Below are 25459 nucleotides of genomic sequence, written 5' to 3'. Positions count from 1 at the left end.
CCAAGGTATAGAAAACAAATACAATTTGAGGGGGAACAAACCAAAAAGAGATGCGCATCTGTGTATTTAGTTTCTACAAAGCCATTCGTTCCCATTTCAGAAACAGACACAGCCCTTCCTTTCCAAAAACATGACAGGAAAGCGTAATCACAGATGAGTCTATAGCACTGTTCTGATTATTCATTCAAAGGGCAGTTGAAGGGCTGAGTGAGAGCCAGACTTATTTCTCATCTACACAGCCAATTATCTGGGACCTTGTTGATGTCCGTCAAGTGTTTGAGCAAGGTAAGGAAAGGCATTTTGTGGCTGTCTCGCTGTTCTTTGATACGACTGAGGCTACGTTGCAATATCCACGGTCTCCAGCATACTAGATACATTTATTCTACTCAGGAATGCATTCTGAGTACTATGCTAACGTGGATATTGAAACAGACTAACACGTCGTTACAATATGTAAACACTAGTATACAAATTAGAATGCATGACCAATACATTGCTTCATTGGCAGCCATCTTTCCTACACAAACTTTTCCAGCCTAGTGTTGCAGAGCGTCATGTGTAATTTGAATACCACTCACTAGCAAGTCTGCAACTCGATTCACTCCGTTTGGAGAGTCAACTAAAGAGCTGAAAAGGTACTACACCTAGCTTAAAGTTGAATCGGGACATCAGTCCCACTCAAGCAGCCTCCCGTGAACACTCAAAACTGAGGGGGCGAGCTAAGGGCAACGGGAGAAGGGGAGCAGCAGCAAAAACAGTAGGTACCGATGAACGGATTTTAGGGCTTAGTAGTCATGACATACACCCAGGTGATACAGTCCTTGTTACGTGGGAGATGAAAGGTGGAAAAAAAGGATGTTTTGCTGACAAAGGAAACGCATGTGTGTCTTACAGGCAGCATGGCCTCAGCCCACTCCCCATGCGCGTCTTACAGGCAGCATGGCCTCAGCCCACTCCCCATGCGCGTCTTACAGGCAGCATGGCCTCAGCCCACTCCCCATGCGCGTCTTACAGGCAGCATGGCCTCAGCCCACTCCCCATGGGTGTCTTACTGGCAGCATGGCCTCAGCCCACTCCCCATGGGTGTCTTACTGGCAGCATGGCCTCAGCCCACTCCCCATGGGTGTCTTACTGGCAGCATGGCCTCAGCCCACTCCCCATGGCCTCTCTGCAGCAGCTTGATGCGGTCGATGTCGTAGCAGATCTGGACCAGGTCTCCCACCAGGAACTGGGAGCTGCCTCCCTCTGCCCCCGCCGCAACACCTTCCCCACTACGCACCACGTTGGCCTTGGTCAGCACCGCAGGGTTGAACGTCCACCTGGACACAGACACACACAGACACACTTTGAGGTGGCACCTACAACATCGAAATTAGTGTCATAAATATCTTTCATTAGGCCAAATAGGTTAAGTCCATGTCCTACTCTTATGACAGAAGTTGTGTTATGACAGAACTGTGCTTGTGTACTGGTCTTTAATATTTTATTGAACCTTAATTTAACTAGGCCTGAATTATGACCTGATAGAGCTTACCTGTTACCACTGGGGTACTGCACCACAATGTCGTGGTCCTCGTCGATGCCACACACGGTACCGGTGGTGGTGAGAGTCTCGAACATACCGTCTGTCCAGCCTCCGTGGCCGTGCTGCAGGGACTGGACTATTTCCAGGTCCAGGTCGATGTTGACCAGGTCTCCGATCTGCAAACCGCCTGGGTTTCTGTTGCCATTCTGCTCACCTGCGGGGCGAGGGCAGGTGGAATACATACTGGTTACACATTCTTATTTATTTACTTTATTTCATCTTTATTTATGTAGGTTAGTCTCACTAAGATAAAATAGGGTGGACAAATCAGATCACAGATAGTATTTTTTGATTACTTTTATTAAACTACACGAGTTAATTTGGTTGCTGCAGTGCTGCTAAACAAAACCTAGGTATCACTGGCCAGGAAAATCTGAGAGAAGACACAATCCTTGAGATTGTGGAAACGCTGTGCCAGTGTGGCCTGTGACTGCACCCGGGCTGTCTCCATGCAGCCTGATACTGCCTGCATTGGTGTGATGATGCCACCTAGTGGACACTACCAGTAACAGCAGCCAGGCAGAGACGTGCTCCTGATGCCCTTGGACTCCACTGCAGAACACTGTGCTGGGGAAGTATTGGTGCAATAATTACGGCGTAGTGAGTACTGTATTCACCTAGAACAGGGCAGTGGTCTCTGTAGAAAGAGCCTCCTTTGGCATCCTGGACACATTTCAAATCCGACTGAAAGGGAGAGACAGGGAAATAAGCATCAGCTAATGATCTGCTTAATTCAATCGATTAGAAGTACAGCAGATTAACAACGACGTTAGAGTAAAATCACACTGCAGTGACATGCCGTGTGACATTGTGTTAAAGTTAGGACAGGGTGGCAACAAATGCATTACCCTCAGGGCTCTGGCTCAGCAAGGAAAGAACAGCATCATATAATTTGAAATGACAGATGCAGATGGGCATCCACTTTCAGACAGAGGGCAGCCATGTTGACTACAAGGCAGTGCAGAGCAGACTGCTCCTCTGACAGAGCAGGGTTCACTAACAGTGGTTGCGCCCCCAAATTGCCCCATATTCCCTACATAGTGCCCTACTTTTGGTCAACATAGCGCACCATAAAGGGAATAGGGTGCAATTTGGGATGCACAGTGTTTATAGATGTGTGAAATCAACAAACTTGGTGGTCTTTTTGATGTCATTTTGCACAAAACAGATGTGTAAAAAACAAAGGAAAAAAGAAAACTCCCCATGCGCGTCTTACGTGGAATATCCTTACATTTCAAGTCGATACTAGAAAACTCTACATTGGACAAAAACCTAAGGTCTTATTCGAGTGAGTATATGGCATGTACTCTATTGAGTATGTATGGTGTAATTAGTTTTTAAAACTAATTAAAAAGGCAGACAAACTAAATGAAGCGCAGAGATAAGGAAAAAGGAGAGGAAAGTCAAGAGACCAGACGGTGGCATTTTGGTGCTACAGTTGAAGTCGGAAGTTTACATACACCCGAACCTCTCTGGGGTAGGGGGCAGTATTTTGACATCCGGATAAAAAGTGTGCCCAAAGTAAACTGCCTGTTACGCAGGCCCAGAAGCTAGGATATGCATATAATTGGTAGATTTAGATAGAAAACACTCTAAAGTTTCTAAAACTGTTAAAATGTATGTCTGTGAGTATATCAGAACTGATATGGCAGGTGAAACCCAGAGGACAAACCCCCCCCCCAAAATTTTTTTTTTGGCTTACCACTATTTTCAATGGCTAGTACTATAATTATAAGCCCAAGTCCTCCCAAATTGCAGTTCCTAGGGCTTCCACTAGATGTCAACAGTCTTTAGAAATAGTTTCCAGCTGGTTTTTGGAAAAATGACCCAGAAATTGTAGTTTTTCTAGCTGGCTCCCATTTTGATTGTAGTGTTTCCAAGCGTGTGGAGGAAAGCGCGTTCTTTCTTATTTATCTCCGGTAATGAACATACTATTCTCCGTCTTAAATTTGATCGTTTATTTGCGTATTAGGATACCTAAGCGTTGTTATAAACGTTGTTTGACTTGTTTGGAAAAGTTTATTAGTAACGTTTGGGATTAATTTTGTATGCATTTTGATGGAGGGAAACAGTGGATTATTGACTGAAGCGCGCCAGCTAAACTGAGTTTTTATGGATATAAAGGACATTATCGAACAAAACGACCATTTGTGATGTAACTGGGACCTTTTGGAGTGCCAACAGAAGAAGATCAAAGGTAAGGCATTTTTTATATCGCTATTTCTGACTTTTGTGTCACACCTGCCTGGTTGAAATATGATTTTCACGCGAAATTCAAAAATGTAACATTCTTGAAAATATATGTGTTATACATCAAAATAAAGCTTAACTTCTTCTTCACTTCTTGTTAATCCAGCCGCCGTCAGGTATGCAGGGTGCTGTCCTCAGATAATCGCATGGTTTGCTTTCGCCGTAAAGCCCTTTTGAAATCTGATACGGCGGCTGGATTAACGAGAAGTTAAGCTTTATTTTGATGTATAACACAAATATTTTCAAGAATGTTACATTTTTGAATTTCGCGCTCTGCAATTTCACTGGATGTTGGCCAGGTGGGACGCTACCATCCCACACACCCGTAAGAAGTTAAACAGCTTGGAAATGATGTCATGGCTTTAGAAGCTTCTGATAGGCTAATGTCTGATAGACATCATTTGAGTCAATTGGAGGTGTACCTGTGGATGTATTTCAAGGCCTACCTTCAAACTATGCCTCTTTGCTTGACATCATAGGAAAATCTAAATAAATCAGCCAAGACTTCAGAAAACAAATTGTAGACGACAAGTCTGGTTCATCCTTGGGAGCAATTTCCGAACGCGTGAAGGTACCACGTTCATCTGTACAAACAATAGTACGGAAGTATAAACACCATGGGACCACGCAGCCGTCATACCGCTCGGGGAGGAGACGCGTTCTGTCTCCTAGAGATGAACATACGTTGGTGCGAAAATTGCAAATCAATCCCAGAACAACAGCAAAGGACCTTGTGAAGATGCTGGAGGAAACAGGTACAAACGTATCTATATCCACAGTAAAACAAGTCCTATATCGACATAACCTGAAAGGCCGCTCAGCAAGGAAGAAGCCACTGCTCCAAAACCGCCATAAAAAAGCCAGACTATGGTTTGCAGCTGCACATGGGGACAAATATCGTACTTTTTGTCCTCTGGTCCGATGAAACAAAAATAGAACTGTTTGGCCATAATGACCATCGTTATGTTTGGAGGAAGAAGGGGGAGGCTTGCACGGAGCACGGGGGTGGCAGCATCATGTTGTGGGGGTGCTTTGCTGCAGGAGGGACTGGTGCACTTCTCAAAATAGATGGCATCATGAGGCAGGAAAATTATGTGGATATATTGAAGCATCATTTCAAGACATCAGTCAGGAAGTTAAAGCTTGGTCACAAATGGGTCTTCCAAATGGACAATGACCCCAAGCATACTTCCAAAGTTGTGGCAAAATGGCTTAAGGACAACAAAATCAAGGTAATGGAGTGGCCATCACAAAGCCCTGACCTCAATCCTATAGAAGATTTGTGGGCAGAACTGTAAAAGCGTGCGCGAGCAAGGAGGCCTACAAACCTGACTCATTTACACCAGCTCTGTCAGGAGGAATGGGCCAAAAATCACCCAACTTATTGTGGGAAGCTTGTGGAAGGCTACCTAAAACGTTTGACCCAAGTTAAACAATTTAAAGGCAATGATACCAAATACACTCAATTAGTATGTAAACTTCTGACCCAATGGGAATGTGATGAAAGAAATAAAAGCTGAAATAAATCATTCTCTCTACTATTATTCTGACATTTCACATTCTTAAAATAAATTGGTGATCCTAACTGACCTAAGACAGGGAATTTTTACAAGGATTAAATGGCAGGAGTTGTGAAAAACTGAGTTTAAATGTATTTGGTTAAAGGCACAGTCAATTTAGTGTATGTAAACTTCTGACCCACTGGAATTGTGATACAGTGAATTATAAGTGAAATAATCTGTCTGTAAACAATTGTTGGAAAATTACTTGTCATGCACAAAGTAGATGTCCTAACCGACTTGCCAAAACTAATTTGTTCACAAGAAATTTGTGGAGTGGTTGAAGTTTATGACTCCAACCTAAGTGTGTGTAAACTTCCGACTTCAACTGTATTTGAACCAAACTACTCAGTAAAAAAGTGAAAATACATTGATAATGTGCACAAAAATGCATTGTTTTTCACCATGTCCACAGTGCTTGTTTGTAGTCTTTGATTTTCAATAATAATAATATTAAGTGTGTCTGGAAAAAGTTACAAAGCGTACAAAGTAACAGATTACATTACAGCCAGGTTGGCCAATGACCAGGACATCAATATATACCGTATAACAGATGGATTTGGTCAGTTTGGCCACAGAGGCTGTGGTTTTTCATTATTTTGGGGGGAGCAGCATATATAATCCATGCTTTAGTTAATCCAGAAGCAGATGTCGTCTACCTCAACCCCTCAATCCTACCAGACATATTAAAATAACAAAGGACAAATCTGTTACATAAACCAGCTCTCCGATTGTCAGCGTTCATAAAAAAACAGGAGTGTTCTCCACCAATCAGCACACTGCCTGTCATTTGTGGCTCTTTGGGACCTTAAGACTCCTCCTCCTCCCCCTGAAGCTGACCTCTGTGTTCACCCTCTTCCACAAAGAAAGAAGGGAACAGATTGCTTTTCTCATGTAGATTCCCTCCCTCCTTCCAGCTGCCTGCCACAATGGTGCTCTGGCTGCTGGCTGGCTGCGTGGCTATCCACTATAAAGGCCTGGCAGGACAAGAAAGACCCCCAGCTCAGTGTTCAAACAAAGAACACCTGATATTTTGTGTGTGTGTGTTGCTTTACTCACCATCCCCTCGAAGCCCACTCTGTAGAGGTTCTTGGCCCCATTGTCCCAGAGGACGTAGGCTGCACTGTGGGGGCTGGCTGCACTCCAGTCCTGGATCTCTGTCACCTGGGGAGGAAGAAGTAGAGAAGAGGAGAGATGAAAAGAGAGTCAAGGAGTTAGCCAAGGCATTCCAATCTAAGAATAATTCTAAAAGGCATGCCTCTTGGTTAACAATCTGTTGGCTATAATGTGAAATGTATTCTGTGTGTTTCTGGCACATCAACAAATAATGTCACAAATATCATGATATGTCATTTAATAATATGGCCACGGGACTATTTACATTGACACCCCCTTCGTTTTTACACTGCTGCTACTTGCGGTGTATTATCTATGCAAAGTCACTTTACCCCTACCTACATGTAAATTACCTTGATTAACCTGTACCCCTGCACATTGACTTGGTAGTGGTACCCTCTGTATAAAGCCACAATGTTATTTTAATACTTTTTTTATTTTTATCTATAAATAAATAAAAATATATTTTACCAACCCTGTGACCTAGTGTTGTAATCTGTGTTTCTATTTTTCAACAATAATGTTAAGTAAATTGGTAGTTTATTGAGTAAGGCTTTAGAAACAAAAACAGAATAATGAAGTGACCTGTGTGTTTTTAGCAAAGTCCAACCAACTTCATGATAAAGGATGCAGTGGTGAATGTCAAAACTGTCAGATTATATAGAATGAAGTGTGCTATGATACATTACGTCCAAGGGCTTCAAAACACTGGTAGCTGCATTCATGTATATAATATCACCATAATATATAACAGGAATAAATGTAGACTGAATTATCTGTAATCTACTATTTAATGAAAGGCAAGCCCTATTCCTATAGAAGAAGCCCAACATAATTCTTAATTTCTTGACAAACTCGTCAACATGCTTTTAAAAAGATAGCTTTTCGTCAATCCAGATGCCCAGATATTTAGAGGCGGGATACGATCAATGGATGGACCATCTAACGTACTTATGCACAAATCAGCAGTTACATTATTTGGAAAATAACATGTACTTGGTTTTACCAGCATTTAGTACCAATTTCAGGTCAACCAAGGCTTCCTGCAAGGTAGTAAAAGCAGATTGAAGAGTCAGAGCCTGAGCTGCCGTAGGGTCAGTAGCATATACAATTTCATCTGTACGCAGATGACAGTTACAGTTTTGTACAGATAGACCAAGGCTTCCTGCAAGGTATTAATATAAATACTGAAAATAACTGGACCAAGAGTCAAACTCTGTGGGACACCTTTTGTTATTTCTAAAAATCCTGATTTAACACCATCAGTAAGTACATACTGTTCTGTTTTAAAATAATTCTCAAACAAGCTACAAGCAGCCCGATCTAAGCCAAGCATAGAGAGTTTCTGAATAAGTAAGGTGTGATGCAGTGTCGAATACCTTGGACAGGTCAATGAAATCAAACCAAAGTTTATTTGTCACGTGCGCCGAATACAACAGGTGTGTAGACCTTACAGTGAAATGCTTACTTACAGGCTCTAACCAACAGTGTAATTTCTAAAAATAAAAAAAAGGTATTAGGAGAACAATAGGTAAGTGAAGAAATAAAAGAAATGAGGGCAGCCCAGTGTTTCTTTGTATCTAAACAATTTATGACATTTAAAACCATAGAAGTAGCAGAGATGGTACTATTACCTGGTCTGAACCCTGAAAGTTATATATTCAGAAAATATGTAGCAGTTGAAAGTGATCTAAGCTGAGTATTTCTTGCTGAGTATAATCAATGATTCCAAAGATATGCTCAAGTTCTGTAGAAAACCAGGAATTGTATCTATTTTAAAGTCTATAACACTTAACCTGTCTAGGACTCGCCAACAGCCAATAAAATTGCAGGGCGCCAAATACAAAACATAAATCTCATAAATCAAATTTCTCAAACATACAAGTATTAGGCACCATTTTAAAGATAAAATTCTCGTTAAAATCGGGGACGCAACTGCGAGTGTCCTTATCCAATTCCGAGGTGCATATTGAAGATATAGGAACTGTCCACATGTACTTTGTCAGCCAACAAGATGAGTAGGCCTAACGAACAGCAAAAGCACTAGCCAATGTCAATCAGCTATCCCCCATAGCACAAAAGTTGACCTATTCTATTAGAGAAATAAATATTCCAAACATAGTTTGGGACATTTGTGGGATGCAATAGATCCCAAAATTATACAACCACTAGCATAATTTTTTTAAATGTTAAGCAATGAGGCTGACGCAACAGGACAGAACATTTAGCTTAACATTTTGTTTAACTATGGGGTTATTTTTTCACATTATAAGCACAGCAATGCGCACACGGGCAGTATAGGCTTTAAGCGCGAATGTTCCATTAGCAGAAAAACACCATTATCAAAAGTGACCACAAATATGATTATGCATGTAACGCTTTTATTATTAAAAGAATTTACATTTTTATGGTGAAAATTCTTCCCAAGCGTGAAACTAACACGTTGCATACAGTTTTGCATGCCAGTTAGGCTCTACACCGGTTGTAAAGCGGATTAATGTGCTTAATTTTAAGAAGTTATTTGGCCACTTTAGTTAAGATACAAACCTTATCAAAACATATAGGCCTATGAACAGGAAACCAAATGAACAGGAAACCTGGTTTCAAACATCAGATACAGCAACACCTCACGGCACAACGCCTCTCCCCTATTTAACTTAGTCATCTTGTGTGTATGTATTGATATGTAGGCTGTGCGCCATTTTTTTAAATATGTAGTTCTGTCCTTGAGCTGTTCTTGTCTATTACTGTTCATTAATGTTCTGTATTATGTCAAGTTTCATGTTCTGTGTGGACCACAGGAAGAGTAGCTGCGGCTTACCCAACCGCAAAAGGGGATCCTAATAAAATCCCAAATAGACATAGTAATAGATTTCATATTTGATGAGAAGCCTTAGTCATCTACAGCAGGCAGCAAAATTTAGCAAAAATCTTATTGGCGGTCCAATAAGAACACAGATTTCCGTCTTAAATTGCTAAACATTTTCCTTCAGCATGCCCTTCTGAACAAGGTACAGGGTCATGATTAAATGGTCACAACGTAGCAAATTATATACAGATATTTTTTTTTTTACACGTTATATGTTTTGCAACAGAACGAGTACCTTTCCTCTCCTTCCGTTGCCTCCATCCTGATCCTCCCACTGCCAGTCCACTCCTCTCACCACCCGGCCACCGGTGAAGATGCCTCGGGCTGTGATCTTCTTCGACTTACGGCGAGACTCCAACAAGACTCTGTCAAAATAGACACATGCACATCCACGTTTATTTTACTGACTTAGTGGGTGAATAATAGTAGTTGTCATTTGATGGATGTGAAGGTTGGAAATATATAACCAACACTGGATAAAGTTGGCCATTTATTTATTGTGGTATTGAAAGACCTACGAGCAAATCATGCAGTTCATGTGTTAGTCAATCTATATCAGTCATTGAAATGTTCATTCACTGTTATTAGCCAAAAATAAATGTTGATATGCCATTTTAGACCTTTTCAAGAACTGGACTAGGGATGCACGATACATCGGTAAACAGATTGGAATCGGCCTAGTTTAATGCCGATGTGCAAAACCTATATAACGTAGGTGCATGACGTAATGACGCCACGTAAAATGTTGCGCTATACATCCAACACAGCATTCCTAAACTAACCCACAATGTCTGCTGTGTGGATCCAGCAGTCATTTCAAAGAGTAACAACATTTCAGCTAGACAACTTAACCTCTCTTGGGTACGTGAGACGTTAGCATCCCACCTCTTCAACAGCCAGTGAAACTGCTGGGCGCCAAATTCAAATACAGAAATACTCATTATAAAAATTCTGAAAACAAAACATATTTTACATAGGTTTAAAGATTAACTTCTTGTGAATCCAAACCACGGTGTCAGATTTAAAAAATGCTTTACGGCGAAAGCATACCTTACAATTATTTGAGAACATAGCCCAGCAGACAAATCATTACAAACTGTAACCAGCCAAGTAGAAGAGTTACACAAGTCAGAAATAGAGATAAAATTAATCCCTTACCTTTGATGATCTTCATATGGTTGCACTCAGCAGACATTCATTTACTCAATACATTTTCCTTTTGTTCGATAAAGTCTCTTTATATCCAAAAACCTCTGTTTTGTTTGCGCGTTTTCTTCAGTAATCCACAAGCTCAAACACAGTCCAAACAGGCAGACAAAAACATCCTAATTGTATCCGTAAAGTTCATAGAAACATGTCAAACGATGTTTATATTCAATCCTCAGGTTGTTTTTAGCCTAAATAATCGATAATATTTCAACCGGACAATAACGTTGTCAACATAAAATGTAAACAAGAAAGGCACTCTCTCGGTCGCACGCATGATAAAGCTCTGTGACACTTTAGGATCTACTCATTCAGACTGCTCTTACTTCCTCATTTTTCAGAATACAAGCCTGAAACAACTTCTAAAGACTGTTGACATCTAGTGGAAGGCATAAGAACTGCAATTTGAGTCCTACGTCAATGGATACTGTAATGGCATTGAATAGAAAACTACAAAACCAAAAATAAAACCAACTTCCCGAATGGATCTTTCTCAGGTTTTCACCTGCCAAATCAGTTCTGTTATACTCACAGACACTATTTTAACAGTTTTGGAAACTTTAGAGTGTTTTCCATCCAAATCTACCAGTTATATGCATATCATATGTTCTGGGCCTGAGAAGCAGGCAGTTTAATTTGGGCATGCTTTTCATCCAAAATTCTGAATGCTGCCCCCTACCCTTGAGAAGTTAACCTCTCTGGGGTAGGTGGGACGCAATCGTCCCACCTGGCCAATAGCCAGGGAAAATACAGAGCGTCATATTCAAATAAAATGATATAAAATCAAACTTTCATTAAATCACACATGTAAGATACCAAATTAAAGCTACACTCGTTGTGAATCCAGCCAACATGTCAGATTTCAAAAAGGCTTCACATGCTGTTGTGCAAATGGAATAGACAACAGGTGGAAATTATAGGCAATTAGCAAGACACCCCCAATAAAGGAGTGGTTCTGCAGGTGGTGACCACAGACCACTTCTCAGTTTCTATGCTTCCTGGCTGATGTTTTGGTCACTTTTAAATGCTGGCGGTGCTTTCACTCTAGTGGTAGCATGAGACGGAGTCTACAACCCACACAAGTGGCTCAGGTAGTGCAGCTCATCCAGGATGGCACATCAATGCGAGCTGTGGCAAGAAGGTTTGCTGTGTCTGTCAGCGTAGTGTCCAGAGCATGGAGGCGCTACCAGGAGACAGGCCAGTACATCAGGAGACGTGGAGGAGGCCGTAGGAGGACAACAACCCAGCAGCAGGACCGCTACCTCCGCCTTTGTGCAAAATGACCTCCAGCAGGCCACAAATGTGCATGTGTCTGCTCAAACGGTCAGAAACAGACTCCATGAGGGTGGTATGAGGGCCCGACGTCCACAGGTGGGGGTTGTGCTTACAGCCCAACACCGTGCAGGACGTTTGGCATTTGCCAGAGAACACCAAGATTGGCAAATTCGCCGTTGTACGGACCTTTGGCAGTCTATGGGGGTGCCACAAGGTTCAATTCTAGGGCCGACTCCTTTCTCTGTATATATCAATGATGTTACTCTTGCTGCTGGTGATTCTCTGATCCACCTCTATGCAGACGACACCATTCTTTATACATCTGGCCCTTCTTTGGACACTGTGCTAAACAAACCTCCAAACGAGCTTCAATGCCATACAACACTCCTTCTGTGGCCTCCAACTGCTTTTAAATGCTAGTAAAACTAAGTGCATGCTCTTCAACAGATTGCTGCCCGCACCCTCCCGCCCGACTAGCATCACTACTCTGGACGGTTCGGACTTAGAATATGTAGACAACTACCTAGGTGTCTGGTTAGACTGTAAACTCTTCTTTCAGACTCTGTCCCTGAACAAGGCATTAAACCCACTGTTCCTAGGCCATCACTGAAAATAAGAATGTTCTTAACCGACTTGCCTAGTTAAAAAAAGGTCAAATAAAAATAAATTTAAAAAAACTCACATTAAGCACCTCCAATCCAAAATTAAATCTAGAATCGTCTTCCTATTTCGCAACAAAGCCTCCTTCACTCATGTTGCCAAACATACCCTCGTAAAACTGACCATCCTACCGATCCTCGACTTCGGCGATGTCATTTACAAAATAGCCTCCAACACTCTACTCAACAAATTGGATGTAGTCTATCACAGTCCCATACGTTTTGTCACTAAAGCCTCATATACTACCCACCACTGCGACCTGTATGCTCTCGTTGGCTGGCCCTCACTACATATTCGTCGCCAGACCCACTGGCTCCAGGTCATCAATAAGTCTATGTTATGTAAAGCCCCGCCTTATCTCAGCTCACTGGTCACCATAGCAACACCCACCCGTAGCACACGCTCCAGCAGGTATATTTCACTGGTCATCTCCAAAGCCAACACCTACTTTGGCAGCCTTTCCTTCCAGTTCTCTGCTGCCAATGACTGGAACGAATTGCAAAAAAAAAATCACTGTAGCTGGAGTCTTATATCTCCCTCACTAACTTTAAGCATCAGCTGTCAGAGCAGCTTACCGGTTGTTCACAGCCAATCTGTAAATAGCACACCGAACTACCTCATCCCCATATTGTTACTTATCCTCTTGCTCTTTTGCACCCCAGTATCTCTACTTGCACATCATCATCTGCACATCTATCACTCCAGTGTTAATGCTAAATTGTAATTATTTCGCCTCTATGGCCCATTTATTGCCTTACCTCCTTTCTTCATTTGCACACACTGTACATAGATTTTTTTATTTTGTTATTGACTGTACGTTTCTTTATGTGTAACTCTTTGTTGTTGTTTTTGTCGCATTGCTTTGCTTAACCTTGGCCAGGTCGCAGTTGTAAATGCGAACTTATTCTCAACTGGCCTACCTGGTTAAACAAAGGTGAAATAAAAAAATATATATATATATATTTTTTTTTTACTTACTCTACAGACCATTGCCAGCACAACAATTGGGTACTCTGAAGTATGGCTGTGACGGTAATTGAATAACCGTGTAACTGACATTTATGGACTAAGACCGCCATGAAAATAAAATCATCGTAAAAAACCCTGATTAAATAGGCCTTGTTTTGCTAACTTCTGTCTACATCTCTTCTTTCCAACTGTTGTTTGATGTTGGAGCAGCTAATCCGGTAGAGGTGCAGGGGGTGTAGAAACGCTCGTCTATAGGCTATGCACGTTTTCATTGCTTGCAAGTAAATACATTATTTTAAAACAGGTTGGATGTGTCTGACTATATTAATTATTCAACAGTCGTCGACAAGGTTGTTCTGGTTCCGATGAAAAATGTGTCAAATGAACAACGAGCCAATTCTATCCAACCCGCCATGGTATAATTTGATAACATATTTCTTCATTTATAGACTAATCAGCACTGATAAATAGTATATGGACATGTTACTTGTATTTGTTTCTATTTTAATGATTGTCAATTTCATCTTCATACTAGCTGTCTCGCTCCCCGTCAATTCATTATCCTGTAGCCTACTTTCGGAAAGCCTAAGGTAGGCCTAGGTTTTTGTAAGGACAAATAGTCTTGTGTCTGACACAATGTACAAAACATTAAGGACACCAGCTCTTTCCATGACAGACCGACCAGGTGAAAGCTGTGATCCCTTATTGATGTCACCTGTTAAATCACTTATTAAATCCACAATTGAGACATGGATTGTGTTCCATTCAGAGGGTGAATGGGCAAGACAAAAGATTTAAGTGGCATGGTAGTACGTGCCAGGCACATCGGTTTGTGTAAAGATCTGCAAAGCTGCTGGGTTTGTCACGCTCAACAGTTTCCCATGTGTATCAAGAATGGTGCAACTCAATATTAGGAAGGTGTTCTTAATGTTTTGTACACTCACTGATTGACAGGTCCTTTTACAGGGGTGTGCGTGTGTGAGTTCGCTGATTATCTCTATAGGCCTATAAAACCATTCAGAAAGTTTCCTAAAGTAGCCTGTCTGGATGATCTCTAATTAGAATTTAACGCTTATGTCATGATTTAATCTTGTAAAAGGCCTATTTTCAGTAAAGGCCCTTTCTCACCAAGTCCGTTATTTTTCATCTGAATAATTAGTCCGAAAAATAAATAAATACGAACACATCTTGCTTATGACGCCGTTCACACCAATTGTGAAATATCGTCCTGCCACAATCCATAAATGATTTATTCCGAACAGGTTTCATTGTCTGCGTCTTCTCGCATGTGAAAATAAGCTTTTGACCAATAATAACATGTTATCTGAGACAGTGCAACTGCACATGGGGACAAAGATCGTACTTTTTGGGGAAATGTCCTCTGGTCTGATGAAACAATAATAGAACTGTTTGGCCATAATGACCATCGTTACATTTGGAGGAAAAATGGGAGGCTTGCAAGCTGAAGAACACCATCCCAACCGTGAAGCATGGAGGTGGCAGCATCATGTTGTGGGGGTGCATTGCTGCAGGAGGGACTGGTGCACTTCTCAAAATAGATGGCATCATGAGGCAGGAAAATTATGTGGATATAATGAAGCAACATCTCAAGACATCAGTCAGGAAGTTAAAGCTTGGTCGCAAATGGGTCTTCCAAACGGACAATGACCCTAAGCATACTTCCAACGTTGTGGCAAAATGGCTTAAGGACAACAAAATCAAGGTATTGGAGTGGCCATCACAAAGCCCTGACCTCAATCCTATAGAAAGTTTGTGGGCAGAACTGAAAAAGCATGTGCGGGCAAGGAGGCCTACAAACCTGACTCAGTTACACCAGCTCTGTCAGGAGGAATGGGCCACAATTCACCCAACTTATTGCTGGAAGCTTGTGGAAGGCTACCGAAACGTTTGACCCAAGTTGAATGTGACGAAAGAAATAAAAGCTGAAATAAATCACTCTACTATTATTCTGACATTTCACATTCTTAAAATAAAGTGGTGATCCTAACTGACCTAAGACAGAGAATTTTTACTAGGATTAAATGTCAGGAATTGTGAAAAACTGAGTTTAAATGTATTTGGCTAAGGTGTATGTAAACTTCAGACTTCAACTGTATATACAATTATTTGTGTCAAACGTGATCTGTGCCAAATTCCACCAGGTAAACGTGTCTTGTCTTCTTTGACCTGAATATCACCAGCACTTCCAAAATAATAAATAGGCTGTGGCTCCTTGCCTCATATAGGGGTCTAGGGACACTTGTCTACTGGGTCCTCATACATTACATAATCAAAAGTATTAGGACACCTGCTCGTCGAATATCCAACTCCAAAATCAAAATGGAGTTGGTCCCCCTTTTGCTGATATAAAAGCCTCCACTCTTCTAGGAAGGCTTTCCACTAGAAGTTGGAACCTTACTGCGGGGACTTGCTTCCATTCAGCCCCAAGAGCATTAGTGCGGTTGGGCACTGATGTTGAGCGATTAGGCCTGGCTCGCAGTCGGCGTTCAAATTCATCCCAAAGGGTGTTCGATGGGGTTGAGGTCAGGGCTCTGTGCAGGCCAGTCAAGTTCTTCCACACCAATCTCGACAAACCATTTCTGTATGGACCTCGCTTTGTGCATGGGGGTATTGTCATGCTGAAACAGGAAAGAGCCTTCCCCAAACTGTTGCCACAAAGTTGGAAGCACAGAATCGTCTAGAATGTTATTGTATGCTGTAGCATTAATAATTCCCTTCACTGAAACTAAGGGGCCTAAACTGAACCATGAAAAACAGCCCCAGACCATTATTCCTCTTCCACCAAACTTTACATTTGGCACTATGCATTCGGGGCAGGCAGCATTCTCCCGGCATCCGCCAAACCCAGATTCGTCCATCGGACTGCCAGATGGTGAAGCGTGATTAATCACTCCAGAGAACGCATTTCCACTACTCCAGAGTCCAATGGCGGCGAGCTTTACACCACGCCAGCCGACGCTAGACATTGCGCATGATGATCTTAGGCTTGTGTGCGGTTGCTTGGCTGTGGAAACCCATTTTATGAAGCTCCCGATGAATAATTATTGTTTTGACGTTGCTTCCAGAGACAATTTGGTACTCGATAGTGAGTGTTGCAACCGAGGACAGACGATTTTTACGTGCTTCAGCACTCGGCGGTCCCGATCTGTTAGCTTGTGTGGCCTACCACTTGGCGGCTGAGCAGTTGTTGCTCCTAGACATTTCCACTTCACAACAACAGCAGGCACAGTTGACCGGGGCAGCTCTAGCAGGGCATAAATTAGTGGAACTGACCTTGAAAGGTGGCATCCTATCCTATTGTTTGTTCCATAGCACTGCCATTACTTGACCGACGACGCACGCATCCATGCTCCTTTACTGGTAATTGGTCAAGAGAGAAGCCAAAGCCTCATGGCAGTGGTCTAACTAACCACAGTAGAGTCCTTGAGGCTAGACAACTAGACAGAGCAGCTGGACACTGTAGGCCTAACCAATGTAAACAGACTGCTGTCTTGGGGACACTCCCCCCATCCCCTCCCACAGTCAGTGAAATAATCTAATGTGGCATAACAAAACAGTCCACCATGCCTTCAGTTCAGAGCAGTGTCTGAGGGAGGACAGGGACCCCCTGCTGCCTTTGTTTGCAGTCATGCAATAACTGTCTCAGGGGAACTGAGGTCATATGTCCTTGAAAAGGTGCCAGCTGTTGCGCCATGCGTTTTGTTTGTTCCTTTGAATCTCACAAAGGGCTTGAAGCGGATGGAGTGACTGCTTTAGTAAGCAAACATATTGTTTGCAATGTAGGGCTGTCCCCGACACACACAAAAAAAATCTTTGTAGAGCGAAAGTCGTTTGTTCTTTTGACCAATCAAATGTTCAACATTTTAAAACTTGTATTTTTTTTAATATATATATATTATTTTTTTTACAGCCTGCAGGTAGAAAATATCCTGATAAAAATAAATATCTTATAAATAATATTGGCTATGCATGGCCTGTCTGCCTGCAACGAACTTGAAACATTGTATCAACTATTAACTTGGGTCTGCCTGATGCTAGCTAGCGAACTGGCAACATTGTATTAAATATTCTGGGCCCTGAAAGTTTCCTGTCCCAGTGAGCTCAGGACAAACAGCTGTAGACTATTTACGCAAGGGATAAGAAGCAGCGCTCGACTTGGGCAGGAGCTCACCGGAGCTGAGTACCAGAAAATCAACATTTTATATTCCTCTTAAAGAGTATTAACTCAAGTATTGTGGAGCTCTTGCATCTAAATATAAACAGTACCAGCACCCAAAATGAGTTCCGGAACCTATTTCACTTCAAGTCAAGCACCGATGAGAAGTAATCAGGTAAGCCAATTTTATGACGTTTCCACTGGATCAGAGCATGACATTTTTCCCTTTCACGCTGAGCGGTTATCTAAAGGGAGAGAGCTGGAAAGATGTTTTCAAATACATTGATGAACTATTGTAATTCTCAATGGATGTAAAAACAGACTGTTTGCTTGCTGTTTGAGGTGAAGAAAAATGTATTTTGAGAAGCTCCACAGCTCATTAGTGGTTGTGCGTTAAGCCAATCAGAAATACTATCAGATCCCCAAATGGGCACAATTATATGCCTACATTTGTGCGCAGGCCAGGTAGCCTATAAGCCTACTTCTATGCGTATGCGTACTTACTCAACATTGACGGGAGCACTCCAAATATAAGACAATGACTAAATTGTCAACTCGTAATGGAATGAAATAAACCAAAATGTGTTATTCACAAGTGTGGCATAGGTTGTGCGCGCTGCAAACAATCTGTGCACTCCGACAATGAGAACAGTAAGACTGGAATAATAATATTGAATGCATTAACAGAAATTACCGTAACCAAAGTAACAAACATAGGTTAGAAATTATAGGCATTAACAGTAAATGTAGTACTTGTGATATATGTAATGGGGAATTGATATTAGAGGTCGACCGATTAATCGGAATGGCCGATTAATTAGGGCCGATTTCAAGTTTTCATAACAATCGGAAATCGGTATTTTTGGACGCCGATTTTGCGGCAGTTTTTTTTTTTACACCTTTATTTAACTAGGCAAGTCAGTTAAGAACACATTCTTATTTTCAATGACGGCCTAGGAACGGTGGGTTAACTGCCTTGTTCAGGGGCAGAACGACAGATTTTTACCTTGTCAGCTCAGGGATTCAATCTTGCAACCTTACGGTTAACTAGTCCAACACTCAAACCACCTGCCTCACGAGGAGACTGCCTGTTACACGAATGCAGTAAGAAGCCAAGGTAAGTTGCTAGCTAGCATTAAACATATCTTATAAAAAACAATCAATCATAATCACTAGTTATAACTAGACATGGTTGATGATATTACTAGTTTATCTAGCGTGTCCTGCGTTGAATATAATCGATGCGGTGCTTATGGATGCCACCCGTTAGAAAAAATACGGAACGGTTCCGTATTTCACTGAAAGTATAAACGTTTTGTTTTCGAGATGACAGTTTCCGGATTCGACCATATTAATGACCTAAGGCTCGTATTTCTGTGTGTTATTATGTTATAATTAAGTCTATGATTTGATAGAGCAGTCTGACTGAGCGATGGTAGGCACCAGCAGGCTCGTAAGCATTCATTCAAACAGCACTTTCGTGCGTTTTGCCAGCAGCTCTTCGCAATGCTTCAAGCATTGCGCTGTTTATGACTTCAAGCCTATCAACTCCCGAGATTAGGCTGGTGTAACCGATGTGAAATGGCTAGCTAGTTAGCGGGGTGCGCGCTAATAGCGTTTCAAACATCACTCGCTCTGAGACTTGGAGTAGTTGTTCCCCTTGCTCTGCATGGGTAACGCTGCTTCGAGGGTGGCTGTTGTCGATGTGTTCCTGGTTCGAGCCCAGGTAGCGGCGAGGAGAGGGATGGAAGCTATACTGTTACTGGCAATACTAAAGTGCCTATAAGAACATCCAATAGTCAAAGGTATATGAAATACAAATCGTAGGGAGAGAAATAGTCCTGTAATTCCTATAATAACTACAACCTAAAACTTCTTACCTGGGAATATTGAAGACTCATGTTAAAAGGAACCACCAGCTTTCATATGTTCTCATGTTCTGAGCAAGGAACTTAAACGTTAGCTTTCTTACATGGCACATATTGCACTTTTACTTTCTTCTCCAACACTTTGTTTTTGCATTTTTTAAACCAAATTGAACATGTTTCATTATTTATTTGAGGCTAAATTGATTTTATTGATGTATTATATTTAGTTAAAATATGTGTTCATTCAGTATTGTTGTAATTGTCATTATTAGAAATAAAAATATTTAAAAAATCGGCAACGGCTTTTTTTTGATCTTCCAATAATCGGTATCAGCGTTGAAAAATCATAATCGGTCGACCTCTAATTGATATAAACTAACAATTCACACAATGAAGTAATGAAACAATGAATGTGCACACATTGGCGGGAGGGAGCGTATTCTGGAGATAGAAGTGCATTATGTATGTGGGCACATGGTGAATCTGATGTCTGCATTGGCCATGCAGCATTTACAGTGATTCGGCCTCTGCAGAAATCAAGGCATTCATACTTCTTGCGCTTCGCTGAGCAGTGCTGTTGTGAAGGAAGTTGTCAAGGAACCCCCACCTACCTTCAACAAATCATGTGTATGCGGAGCTATACAGAGCCCTCCGCATTGTTAAAACATTTGGGAGGTGCATGGCGATGCAGTACGGAGCACGATTTGGCCTCTGGAGGTTCCGCAATTGCATCACACCCTCCATTTGGAGCCTCTGACCACATTTCTCGGATCAAGCATAAATTGGCTTTCAGTCAAGGCCTCTGCAATGGATTAGTTCACTGAGATGGCCGCGTATACATGTGTTGTTTATGCTCGACAAAAAAAAAAAATCTTGGTCAACCAACCGCCTATGACCAAACAATCGACCAGTCGACTAATTGGGGTCAGCCCTAATGCAATAAGATGTCTTGGTTGCACTCTCTGCAGGTTGTTTCAGTCAGTTTGAAAACCTCTTAAATTTAACTTATTCTCAGCACCTTTTATTATTATTTCAAACTATTGCATTCCTTTCCCATCATAACATTCTCAAGATAGGTTGGTTGTTTTTTCAATTGTGCTTGGTCTTTTACTTGTAAATCTTCAATGGAAGCAGAAAAAAAACAGACATGGCCAGTAACATGGGATAGGCTGAGGCCCCAACAACATCACTGCTTCTGAAATAGAGGCTGCGCGGTCGCCTGGCAACAGAGAGCCAGGATCGGTTGCCACATGTTGAGTCTGCCTATCAGGCTGGGCTGAGGAATTACAACTCAAAAATCACAGAGACAGCCAGGTAGGAACAGAAAACAGAAGGGAGAGTAAAATTGGTGGGTTCCTCAACATAACCAACCAAAGGATGTAGATAGGAACTGCTATCATTAAACTCATCACTAAATCATAGATTTTGTCATAGAGGTGGGGCTGAGTTGACAAAGCACCCCTACGCATAGGGCTTGTGTTCCATGTTACCTTTGTTGCGGTCATACTGTGAAGATAATCAGAGGTGCATTCATTACATATTGCAATGGAAGCCGTTTACCGTTTAAAAACCAAACGGAAGCAAACAGAGCAAACGGAATGACACATGGAGGGACTCACGTTTTTGTTGCAAAATGTTTTCTGTTTGGAGTAAACTCTTGGTTGCAAAACGTTTTACAACTGAATCTGTATAAGGAATACACCCCAGATCTCACAACGCGTAATGTGACTGCATTAAAGATGTCCTGGAATGCAACCATTGGCTTCACGGGGCAGTGGACAGTACTCACCTCTCGCTACCAGGGGTAGTGATCCTGTAGAAGCGATGTCGCAGGTGGTGCTTGTCTCCATGGTAACAGGTGGTGCAGAGGTCATAGTTGTTGCATTCAGCACACTTCCAGCGGATCCCGATGATAGGCTGCTGACGACAGGTGTCGCACATGGTGCCGTCATGCTTGATACCTGAGAGGGAGTGTTAATAAGGCAGTTAGGAAATGGTAAGAGGACAGAGGTGTCAAATCAAATCTGATTTAATTTGACGTGTTAAGAAATTATCCCTCTGCCCGAGGCTCTGTGGTCGCTCAACTTGCCATCTTCATACCATCATTCACTAACTCTAAATCAAATCAAAGTTTATTTGTCACGTGCGCCGAATACAACAGGTGTAGTAGACCTTACAGTGAAACGTTTACTTACCGGCTCTAACCAATAGTGCAAAAAAGGTGTTAGGTGAACAGTAGGTAATAGGTAATACACGGAACAAAAATATAAACATATAAAGTGTTGGTCTCATGTTTCATGAGCTGAAATAAATGATTCACAAAATGTTCCTTCTCCCAAATTTTGGGCACAAATTTGTTAACATCCCTGTTAGTGAGCATTTCTCCTTTGCCAAGACAATCCATCCACCTGACTATTTCAATTGACTGATTTCCTTATATGAACTGTATTAACTAACAGTCTGTAATTCAGTAAAATCTTTGAAATTGTTGGATGTTGCATTTATATTTTTGTTCAGTAAAAAAGTGGACATGCCACATGATCTGTATGGAGTTCAGTTTACCCTGTTAGGCTCTTCCATGTCGCTAACGCTTGGTGCATTGCAATACTTGAAATGTGGTAGCGAAATAACTGTGTAGCGTACACATCAACACTCAAATGGATAAGCTAAATGAAACATGAAAACATGAAAACAGGAAACAAGATGTTTAGGATCGCAGTACCAGAAGGCAAACATTACCTGTGGGAGCACTATCAAATATCCTCACGTCGTATGCACCAGAGCACCGGTAGTTGGCTGCAGTCCCGTTATCCCAGACAACAACCACTTCTTCCGGACTTTCAAAACTCCTGACGGTGCCTACATGTCCCTCGCCACCATCCTGTTTTCCCCATTTCCAATCGGGTCCGCGGATCACTCTTGCACCAACTCCTTCCATCATCACACGGTTATTCCTGCCGGTAGTCATTTACGAAAAGGTCTCGCAAATTGCCAGCTAGCAGAATATGCTAGCTTGCTAACTAACGTTAACTGTGTTCGTTCCGCAGGATAATTTTGCGACGCAAAATCGGTCTGTTGTCTAGAAGAACACAATTCAGCAATATCTTGTTAGTTTGCAAGTAGCACGCCGAACTGTGTGGCTAGCCTGCTTACTGTAACGTTCAAAAACAACATAGCAGAAACACGCTAGCGACAAAGGTGTTAGTCAAATGTATCGTAATGTGAATGTTAGACGTTAAGTTAACCAACTAAAAACAACAACGCAGTGAACTGGGAAGCAAAGCCAAGATAGCCAAAATGCTAGCTAGCGAGTTGACGTTAGCTGACAAAGTAAGCTGTTGAATGGCACGCACTTTCCACTCCACACGCTGTTCTGTAACGGTGTGGAAATAACTGGTACGTCTCAGTATCCCCTTTAAGTTGTTTTTCGTCCCAAGACCACAAGAAAGTGTCACCCCAAGAGCTTGTAAAGTAGCCACATCGTCACGAAATTGTAGACCTTTGTTAGCTGCTAGCTAACGTTAGCGCTTGTGCCTCCGCAAGAATGCCACCTCCACAACTTAAGTAACACATTAGCCAAGTAGCGTAGCTTAGTCCTTTTTTGTTGGAATATAATTGTTTCCTGCTACGTTTATTATCATATGTATTTGATTTTTTTCCCTCAAATGTATTTATTTTGTCAAATGACTCGCAGAAGTACACTCAAAATAAAAGCGTCGCCATTATTGTAAATCATCAAGCAGACGGAGGTGGACCAGCGGTCAATGAAGATATTTGGAAAATGAGGGTTTGGCTAGCTCGTAGCGTCATTTGACAAATAAAGCACTTTATGAGATTTTAGGATGGCTAGCTGAATGGTAAAAAAACAAACTCACCGCGCACGCCATCAGGCATAATGTACTTTGAAACAAAAATACAGGAAGGCTATATAGATTGTTGACACTATCTGCTCTAACTGGCTCACGAAACAGTAATTCAAGTAGATATAAATGCATATTCACATGAATCTGATGGCGATCAAATGATTTGGCATGCAGACAGACGAGGTTCGGACATTTCACTGGCAAAATCTGAAGAATTATCATTCGCGATTGACAGTAATGATGCCATGGCCTATTTTGAAATGAGGTATGCCTCACTGGAACAGGAGGGGGATTTGTGTGTGTGTAGCTATTTTAAATGTTTGAAACCCGCATTTAGGTAGCTATTTTAAATGTGGTCCCCTAGATTTAGTGTTTGCATATGGGAGCAGGTTGGGAAGACATATTTGAATAATCATAGTGAACTGTTGACCCAGAACCCTGTGAACATCGGTGCTTGAAGCCAATATCACATGTGCAGTCTTGGCCAGGCCTATGCTGCTTCAAAAAGTGCAACAACATTTGGCAAAAAGTTAATTTCGCAAGGAATTATAGGTATAAATTGGTGCCCATTGTGAGAGGAGTTGGAGCGACGCTGCGGTGTGGTCTGTCAGCTCTACACCCCTGCAAAGGCTGCACGGAACGAGCAATTGAAGCGTATGTTGTCTTGCGCAAAATTTGGCGATGCAGAAACGAGATATCACATGTGTGGCTGTTTTATGAAAATCGGGGAATATTTGGCCAAGGAAACATTTCTGGTTGGTCTCAGGGAATGAATGAGTGTACACCAGTTAGGATGGGATACTTTTAAAACGGGATTGAGTGAAGTAACAGCAAACATGTTGAATGAGCAACTAATGAACAAGGAGAGCCTCACAAATTTGACGAAATTATGTAATATCTTTCAGTCTAATATAATATGGATATTTACTTACTTTTGTAGCTCTTCAACAGATGCACGCTTTTGTAAATATACTGAACATGCAATTTCAAAGCGTTTACTGAGTTACAATTCATATAAGGAAATCAGTCAATTTAAATAAATTCAATAGGCTCTAATCTATGAATTTCACATAACTGGGAATACAGATATGCATCTGTTGGTCACAGATACCTTAAAAAAAAGTTAGGGGCGTGGATCAGAAAACCAGTCAGTATCTGGTGTGACCACCATTTGCCTCATGCAGAGCCACACATTTCCTTTGCATAGAGTTGATCAGGCTGTTGATTGTGGCCTGTGGAACGTTGTCCCACTCCTCTTCATTGGCTGTGCGAAGTTGCTGGATATTGGCGGGAACTGGAACACGCTGTTGTACACGTCGATCCAGAGCATCCCAAACATGGTCAATGGGTGACATGTCTGATCAGCAAACCACTCGCCCACACAATGTCATACATGTGGTCTGCGGTTGTGAGGCCGGTTGGACATGCTACCAAATTCTCTAAAACGATGTTGGAGGTGGCTTATTGTAGAGAAATGGACATTCAATTCTCTGGCAACAGCTCTGGTGGACATTCCTGCAGTCAGCATGCCAATTGCACACTCCCTCAAAACTTGAGACATTGTGTTGTGTGACAAAACTACACATTTTAGAGAGGGTGTTTATTGTCCCCAGCACAAGCTGCACCTGTGTAATGATCATGCTGTCTTGATATGCCACACATGTCAGGTGGATGGATTATCTTGGCAAAGGAGAAATGCTCAATAACAGGGATGCAGAAAATTTTGTGCACAACATTTTAGAAAAATAAGCTTTTTAATTTAATTTCAGAGATCTTTTATTTCAGCTCATGAAACATGGGACCAACACTTTACATGTTGCGTTTATATTTTTGTTCAGTTGTCCTCTCCAAATTTAGATGGAATTTAGCCCAAAAGGATTTTAGAAATATGATTGGTTGATGATAGGCCTCTATGACATCGTCTCACGCTGCGCAGAATATCAGATCTCAGAGATTGGAGAAGTGTTTAACATCACCATTAGACTTAGGCTACCACATCCTTATGATATGCAGTACCAGTCAAATGTTTGGACAGTTTGGACATGTTCTACATTGTAGAATA

The 25459-nt window shown here is 41.7% G+C and overlaps 1 protein-coding gene across 4 annotated transcripts in view; it reads right to left on the bottom strand.

The window, feature by feature from the left end:
• Window positions 1-23287, bottom strand: part of LOC120055991 (E3 ubiquitin-protein ligase mib1-like) — an 84178-nt gene extending 60891 nt beyond the window's left edge. For all 4 annotated transcript variants that reach the window (XM_039004097.1, XM_039004098.1, XM_039004099.1 and 1 more), the window contains exons 1-7: window positions 22274-23287; window positions 21324-21495; window positions 9615-9744; window positions 6454-6558; window positions 2203-2269; window positions 1535-1739; window positions 1133-1319 (exon numbers count right to left, since the gene is read on the bottom strand). In XM_039004097.1, coding sequence (XP_038860025.1) covers window positions 1133-1319; window positions 1535-1739; window positions 2203-2269; window positions 6454-6558; window positions 9615-9744; window positions 21324-21495; window positions 22274-22502 — 1095 coding nt within the window. In that variant the 5' untranslated portion in view covers window positions 22503-23287. The remainder of the gene's footprint in view (window positions 1-1132; window positions 1320-1534; window positions 1740-2202; window positions 2270-6453; window positions 6559-9614; window positions 9745-21323; window positions 21496-22273) is intronic.
• Between the last annotated feature and the right edge of the window lie 2172 nt (window positions 23288-25459).

Source organism: Salvelinus namaycush, chromosome 11, assembly GCF_016432855.1.
Source record: "Salvelinus namaycush isolate Seneca chromosome 11, SaNama_1.0, whole genome shotgun sequence".
Lineage (NCBI taxonomy): Eukaryota > Metazoa > Chordata > Actinopteri > Salmoniformes > Salmonidae > Salvelinus > Salvelinus namaycush.
Note: the sequence above shows the minus strand (reverse complement) of the source record. Positions and strands in the feature narration are given on the sequence as shown.